This window comes from Setaria viridis, chromosome 9 (genome assembly GCF_005286985.2).
Source record: "Setaria viridis chromosome 9, Setaria_viridis_v4.0, whole genome shotgun sequence".
NCBI lineage: Eukaryota > Viridiplantae > Streptophyta > Magnoliopsida > Poales > Poaceae > Setaria > Setaria viridis.
This window is the reverse complement of record NC_048271.2, coordinates 55,699,064-55,706,603: the sequence shown is the minus strand read 5'-3', so window position 1 is coordinate 55,706,603 and position 7,540 is coordinate 55,699,064. Positions and strand designations below refer to the sequence as shown.

General features: G+C 42.6%; 1 protein-coding gene across 2 annotated transcripts; it reads left to right on the top strand.

Annotated features, from left to right (window-relative positions):
- The first annotated feature begins 737 nt into the window (after window positions 1–737).
- LOC117838023 (kinesin-like protein KIN-14E) lies at window positions 738–7,359 on the top strand. 2 transcript variants are annotated; one of them, XM_072290665.1, is made up of 22 exons: window positions 738–1,114; window positions 2,018–2,316; window positions 2,404–2,575; window positions 2,644–2,714; window positions 2,786–2,963; window positions 3,045–3,154; window positions 3,238–3,337; window positions 3,413–3,499; window positions 3,602–3,778; window positions 3,976–4,246; window positions 4,331–4,492; window positions 4,592–4,807; window positions 4,893–4,930; window positions 5,056–5,216; window positions 5,341–5,466; window positions 5,558–5,683; window positions 5,803–5,874; window positions 5,951–6,013; window positions 6,099–6,161; window positions 6,326–6,388; window positions 6,482–6,544; window positions 6,646–7,359. In XM_072290665.1, exons 1-22 carry the CDS (start codon window positions 886–888, stop codon window positions 7,144–7,146), a joined length of 3,348 nt encoding a protein of 1,115 aa, XP_072146766.1. In that variant the 5' UTR covers window positions 738–885; the 3' UTR covers window positions 7,147–7,359. The 2 variants fall into 2 exon arrangements, with proteins under 2 accessions (XP_072146766.1, XP_034573778.1); XM_034717887.2 differs by having other exon boundaries at window positions 739–1,114; window positions 5,053–5,216.
- The last annotated feature ends 181 nt before the right edge of the window (window positions 7,360–7,540 follow it).

Sequence of the window (7,540 nt, the reverse complement as noted above, 5' to 3'; positions counted from 1 at the left end):
CAGCTAGGCTCCCTTTATTCCCTTCTATCTCTATGCTATGTAGTAGCGGCTAGGATTTGGACAGCCGCGTCCGATCAGATCGACGATGCTAGCTCTCACTCGGGTAGGCTCGATCTGCCAAGATATAACCAAAGTGACTTTGGAACGATGCGGTGGTGAATTCTATTTGGTCGTTCTCCTCCTCTATCCTCCTAAAAAAAAAAATTCAACGCCCAGCTCAAAATGTTTTGTGCTGACCCTCTGCTGAACCTAATGTTTTGATGAGCTTGACAGAAGCTCCTAATGAATGAAAGTGGTGGAGATCATCTCCCCCGGTTCCCCTAGAATGTTTCAACAGAGCAAGACGTCCCTCTAATTCTGTCTTAGACGAATACAAGCGGATTGAAGTGAAATATGAGGGATTTAAGAGGAAATTAGTTTATTTTAAATTCAATCTTCTTAATTCCCTTCCAATTCTCTTCTACCCAAACAAAGCTCTCAAAGATACCTGATCCTGTTGCAAGATAGTGCTGCTGTTGCTTTTGCTGCTGCCGGAGTAGCTTTTAAGAGTTTCTGTTGGGCTCGTCAGAAGAGCACTCAGCCCTGCAATAAGGCCCAGCCCGCAGAAGCCCACAAAAACCACAAATCGCGGAACAGATGGCCCAAGGGCTCTGGTGAATCTGAAGCCCGTCATCGAGTGTGCAGGCAACGGTCCGGTGCGCTCGACTCCCAACGGTCGTCAATATCAGCAGTTCGAATTCCAATCGCGGGGCAGGCAGGAGCACAGCCAAACCCCAAACCATTCCCAAATCATCTCCCCCCCCAAATCCATCCAGCAAGCACATCTCCCCCGAATCCACCTCACGCCTCCCCTCTCTCTAGCTCGCCGAAGCTCTCTTGGATCCAATGGAAGGCGCGGAGGCGCGGTGCCCCAGCGGCGGCGACCCCATGGACTTCTCGTGGGCCGTCGACGGGGAGAAGCCGCCGGCGGCTTGCGCCAGCCCCAGCCGCGACGAGGAGGCTGCCCCGGCCCCGGCGCCGGCTCCTTCTCCGCAGGAGGTGGCGGAGTCCATGATTCTCGTGTCCGGCCCGCGCGTCGTCACGTCCGGCCTGAGGCAGGGCGACTGCCGCTCAGGTGGTGTTCCTATACCTTGCTCTTAGGGTTCATTGTTGTTCGGTTAATTCGAATCGGATCGTCCTAGTTAGTTATCCTCGGTTCTTGGAGCTCGGAGGCTTCCTTGTGCGGGGGTCGGTCAGAGTAGAGATCTTGAATTGGTACTTGTTGGGGGTCGAGGGGAACAAACCCTAGGCACCGCACCCCTCCCCAAATTGGTTCCTTCCCCCCCGACAATTTAGAAGCTAGATCTATTCAGATTCGCAGATTGAGAAGTACTGTCACATGCGCTGATTTTATTTTTTCCAATTAGAAGCTCCTGGGGTGTTGTGCTGCAGAGGGAACATACCAAGATCCTCCTACATACAGGAAGAAAAATCCTTTGTAGTGGTGGGACTGTCATGCACCCAACATTCTTATGCTCATGTTTTAGATTAGGCTTGATGAAACACTGTTTCCTTGATAAGAAACTGGTGAGCATTGCCTTTACATCAAGAAATTATTTTGCGGTTTGTTATACCATCTTCCAACATAGGAACTCTCAGTGGATCGGTGTGCTTACCTGATCTTTTATCCCCACAAACTAAATAAAGAACAGTAATGAGATTCACATTGTAACTGAAGCTAGGATATCGTTATGGCTTGCGGTTGACTGGTTTGCACTATTGAATATATGATCTCATCATATTGCAATTATGTTACAAGCTTGTTGGGTTTCAATGGCCTAATTGGGTGATGAATTATTAATTTTTTTCATAGTTGTTTCTGAATAATCTACCATACATACACAGGCTACAAGTGATTGTTCCTGATATCAAAATTCTCAATGTTAAAATAAAAGTATTTGAGAGACTTTCACTTCATTATATTTTGGTAACTCTACAGAGCCCCTCTTACTCTCATCTGCTGCCTGTCACAAAACAGATGGCTCTGTTCTGTTCATTAATGCTGGTGGCGGTGCAATTGATGGCTGTGACTCCGATGTAAAGGTTACCGGTGATTCATTCTTTGAAGGAGGGGATGTGATAGAAACGAATGAAAGCATAATTGAAGGTGGTGATTGTCCCTCTATTTACCACTCAGCACGCTATGGCAGTTTCAGCTACAAGTTTGATGGTCTTGCCCCTGGAGACTATTTCCTAGATCTGCATTTTGCGGAGATACTCTACACCTTTGGGCCAAAAGGAATCAGTACATTTGATGTCCTTGTGCAAGATGAAAAGGCAAATAGACTAACTTGTAAACGCTCATAATTGTCCCTCTTGGTTTCTGTTCAGGTTCAGCTAAGAAAATCACTTTTCAATTCACAGATATTGTCTCAATTTGATGTTTATGCTGTGGTTGGCGGAAATAGGCCCCTTCAAGTGCGTGATATTAGGGTTACTGTTGAGATGAATGGTGCTATTATGGTCAATTTCAGAGGAGTAAGAGGAAGCCCCATGGTTTGTGGGATTTGCATTCGGAAAGCACCACTTTTAACAGGTAAGGAACTGATTTTATTCAATTTACTTATTTTCAGAGAGATAAACTTTGTCTTACACTTGTGGCAGCAAACTCAGTTACAGATGGGAATGTCTTGTGCAAAAACTGTTCAGCAGATATTGATTTCTCAAACACCCAGGTTAGAACTTCAACATACTGTTACAATTTCATGTGTGATGTGACCCTTATTCATGAGCTATGACTATGCAGACTAGGACAAGTAAATTGATCTCGAAGTACGAGAAACAGATTGAGGAGCTAACCAGCCAATGCACTATGAAGTCCAACGAGTGTTATATGGCGTGGTCTTCAGTAGACTCAACCAATCTGGAACTTGGCAGACTTAAAATAGAGCTTCACCAAAAGGGTGCTGAAATGGAGAGTCTTGGTATGGATTATGCCATTGCAGCAATCATCTTCAATCCTAATTGTTTGCATATGCTCACCATTTTTATCCATTTGCCTACAGAGCAAGCACTTGGTAGAGAGAGTGACCAACTAAGAAATGTTTCCCAGAAATACGAAAATGACAAGAAATTGTGGACTGCTGCCATATCTAACTTGGAAAGGAAAATTAAGGTAAAGAAGATTTAATGCATGCTTTATCGCAGCAGCAACTGGAACCAGTTAACTTCAACAATTTTTCTCTCCTTAATCCTCAGGCCATGAAACAAGAGCAGACACTGTTATCTATTGAAGCACATGATTGTACAAACGCAATTCCTGATTTGAGCAAGATGGTCGAAGCAGTTCAGGGCCTAGGTAATATCTGAAGTGGCATTGTTTTGCAGCCTTGCAACTGTTATAAATAAACAATGTATGGTTTAATTATTGCAGTTGCACAGTGTGAAGATTTAAAACTGAAGTACTATGAAGAGATGGACAAGAGGAAGAAACTTCATAATATTGTTCAGGAGACAAAAGGTGTCTATTATCCTTTATTTGTTCATTTGTTTACACAATAACATTTACCTGGAAGAATGGACTTAATATTCCCATTCTATCTGTCTTTCTCTACTATTTCAGGAAATATCAGGGTTTTCTGTCGGTGCCGACCCTTAAGCAAAGATGAGGTGTCATCAGGTCAGAAATGTGTAGTGGATTTTGATGGAGCCAATGATGGGGACATTGTGGTTGCAAATGCTGGAGCAACTAAAAAGACATTCAAGTTTGATAGGGTGTTCACACCGAAGGATGATCAAGGTATATTAGTCATAACTTTGATGTGTGAATGAGGCTGTAGTTTTTTACAATTGTAATCCTTTCAATTAGACATATTAGTCTACACATTCAGCTGGGTATTTGTACATGTTAGGCTGAAAAGCAAAACTGCTAAGCACTATTAAGTTATGTTGCATTAAATAACTTCCCTTACATGACTTTGGTTGTCTAATGAGCAGATGTTGTGTATGCCGATGCATCTCCGCTGGTCACATCGGTCTTAGATGGCTACAATGTGTGCATCTTTGCTTATGGACAGACAGGAACAGGAAAGACCTTTACCATGGAAGGGACTGAGAGGAACAGGGGAGTTAATTATAGAACTCTGGAAGAATTGTTCAAGATTGCAGAGGAGAGGAAAGAAAGTGTCACATACGACTTATCCGTTTGTGTTCTTGAGGTTTACAACGAACAGATCAGGGACCTTCTTTCCACGTCTCCATCTAAAAAGTATGACAAATTATTTGTTGGTCCTGTTTTTCATTTACAGTAGTATCAGTTTGTGTTAATTCAACATTCATCTTTTGCATTTAGGCTGGAGATCAAGCAGAGCAGTGAAGGATATCATCATGTGCCTGGATTAGTGGAGGCCAAAGTCAAAAACATAAATGAGGTTTGGCACGTTTTGCAAGCTGGAAGCAATGCAAGGGCTGTTGGTTCAAACAATGTAAATGAGCACAGCAGTCGCTCACACTGGTTGGTCACTGTTTTTATTATAATATATATTTTTTTATTATTTCTGAGATGTTGCTTGTTGTCAAAATGGTTCTTTTCACCTTTTTAACTTTGCTTCAGCATGCTATGCATCATGGTGAGGGCGACGAACCTGCTGAATGGAGAATGTACAAGTAGCAAGCTTTGGCTTGTAGATTTGGCTGGAAGCGAGCGCTTAGCCAAGACTGATGTGCAAGGTGAACGGCTTAAGGAAGCACAAAATATTAACAGATCACTTTCTGCATTGGGTGACGTCATTTCAGCTCTTGCTACAAAAAGCAGCCATATACCCTACAGGTTTGCAGTATTCATATAACTGCATGTGTAAGTATGTAACCCATTTGTTTTTATCACTCACTATTTTTGTGCCTTTTCTGGTCAGAAATTCCAAGTTGACACACTTGCTGCAAGATTCTCTAGGTAAGATGATCTGCTTGCTCAAGGAAAACCATTTCCATGATTAAAGTAACATTTTCCTATATTTATTTTTTCCACTTAGCCATATGATTAATTTTCTCTGTTCCTTTTGACACTGATAATAGGAGGAGACTCTAAAGCATTGATGTTTGTGCAAATTAGCCCATCCGATAGTGATGTATCAGAAACCTTGAGTTCATTAAACTTCGCCAGCCGTGTTCGGCGTATTGAATTGGGACCAGCAAAGAAGCAAGTTGATACTGTTGAACTTCAAAAGACCAAACAGATGGTGAGTTTCAGCTGTGCATTTTCCTAAGTTAACTTTCATGATAACTTGCACACTGTGCTAGCAACCTGCTTGAGGCTGGCTTAATGATATGTAATTTACATTTTTCCTGCTGAATGAATGTTAGCTTGAAAGAACTAAGCAAGAAGTCAGACTTAAGGATGACTCTTTGAGAAAGCTAGAAGAGAACTTGCAAAATTTCGAGACCAAAGCCAAAGGGAAAGAGCAACTTTGCAAGAACTTGCAAGAAAAGGTATATAATTATTTGAAGAGTTGGTTCTTCTGGTGTTTCTTGGTTATTGTTTTTTGACTTGTACCTGACAGCCTGTTGAAACATATATTAGGTAAAAGAGCTTGAAGGTCAGTTAGATTCCAAGGCACATTCTCAAATGACATCAGAGAAACAGCAGCGTCAGCTCTCTGGAAAACTAAAGGAGAAAGAAGAAATGTGTACTGTTCTTCAGCAGAAGGTACAAACGGAAGTAGTTACTGTTGTTTACATGCTAGAAGCATGAACAGTTATTGTTGTTGTAGTTACTTAATTAGGAAACTTGAAATTTCTGTGTACCCATTCTTATCTCCTTTTCAGATCGTGGAGTTAGAGAGCAAACTTAGACAGCCGCACCAATCAGAATCTGAGGTTGCAGTTCTCAAGCAAACGGTAATTTACAAGTAGTTATCAATGAGGTTTAGCAGCACGCTTTGATTGGTTTTATATGTTTTTTTCCTTTCCTCAGATCAAAGAGATGGAGCTCAAGTTGAAGGAACAAGAACATGACCGATCAGTTGTGGAGTTGAAGGTGACTCCTATAAAGATTAAACATTTTATATCTTTGGCTCTGCTATATGAATCAGTTTAATCATTATTATTGTTTATTTTTTCAGATCAAAGACCTGGAACTCAGGTTGAAGGAACAAGAAAACCAGCAATCTGTTGCAGAATTAAAGGTGCTCCTTGAACGATGTGCTATCTTTGATTCTACTATATGATTGTTTTTTTTACCAAGCTCCTGCCCTCTTTCAAAAATATTATTACCAATCTAGCAATAACCATCATTATATTTGGCAACATTTTTGGATTTGTTTTATTGATTTACCTTTTCCTTTCTTAGAACAAAGAGCTGGAGCTCAAGTTGAAGGAACAAGAACACCAGCGGTCAGTTGCTGAACTAAAGGTGTCTCCTCTAAAGATGCTGTGCTATCTATCTTTAATTCTACTACATGTTCCAGAACAGGCAGCTGACCTTTTTATGCCCCCAAAAATGTAGGCAAGGGAAATAGGACTTGAACTGTTGGAAACACAGAGAACTGAGGCAATGCTTCAGATTAAGGTATCCTTCTTTCCCGGAACTGCTATAATATATTATACCCAGTATTGCATTTATTTGAGCGTGGTTAAAGTAACGCCGAGCTTGACCTCTCCATATTTCAGCTAAGAGATCTTGAAAGCAAGCTCAAAGCACAAAACCCAAACATGATACTGGACTCCACCATTGCTACTCCTGGAGAGGCAAAGTTGCTGCCGTTTTCTAGGGTTGAAGCGATGATCGAGAAGGAAAATCACCTCCTGAGGAGCTCGAATTCCCTGAACAAGCAGCAGCCTCTCAGCGAGAACTCTTCTCTTCCTGAGGCTCCTGAAGCAGTGGTGAACGAGAAGAAGAGAAAAGGTGATGCAAGGAACGCATCCATCGGTGGTGAACAAGAGAACAACGGCCCTGCATCTGGTCAGAATGTTGGCAGGAAGAGGAGCCTGCCGGGCGAGCGTGAGTCGAGGCAAAAGAGAACATCAACCGAGCCTCAGGTGAAGAATCTGGGAAGGTCAACGGCATCGTCAAGGGCCGCTGCCGCTGCTACACACAAGGTGTCGGCCCCTAGTTCCCGATTCTCCAGGCAGCAACCAGGCGGGAACAAGACGAGAGGATGGGTCAGGTAGATGATGGTGCGGTGCCATGCTCGTACTCTCGTTGTAGTCGTAGTAGATTTCCATTTGTGGTAGCATGGCTTGTACTTACTCCGGATGCATCATCTGTTGTGTTGGAAGGAGGCTCAACTTTTTGCTGAGTCCTGCTGCATCCTAGCCTATCAGGAGTACATTATTGCTACGTTTGCAGATTCAATTCAACAGAAAAGGGCAGAATTGGCTGCATATCGCTTGTGTGGAGCGGGTGATCTTATTATGCTGTTGATCAGTAGTTACTTCTGATGGTAATGTCCTGAGGTTTTTGTCACTCTGCTGCACTCACTGTACGAGTCTCGGATACTATATCAAGTCTGTTGTCTTGAAAGTCATCAGGTCATGCATTGCATTGCTACCTTCTAAGGCTGGA

Coding starts and splice junctions, on each gene's coding strand:
- LOC117838023 (XM_034717887.2), top strand. CDS start 886: ATGGAAGGCGCGGAGGCGCGGTGCCCCAGCGGCGGCGACCCCATGGAC. Junction 2,317..2,403: donor TCCTTGTGCAAGATGAAAAG/GCAAATAGACTA, acceptor TTCAATTCACAG/ATATTGTCTCAATTTGATGT. Junction 3,155..3,237: donor ACTTGGAAAGGAAAATTAAG/GTAAAGAAGATT, acceptor CTTAATCCTCAG/GCCATGAAACAAGAGCAGAC.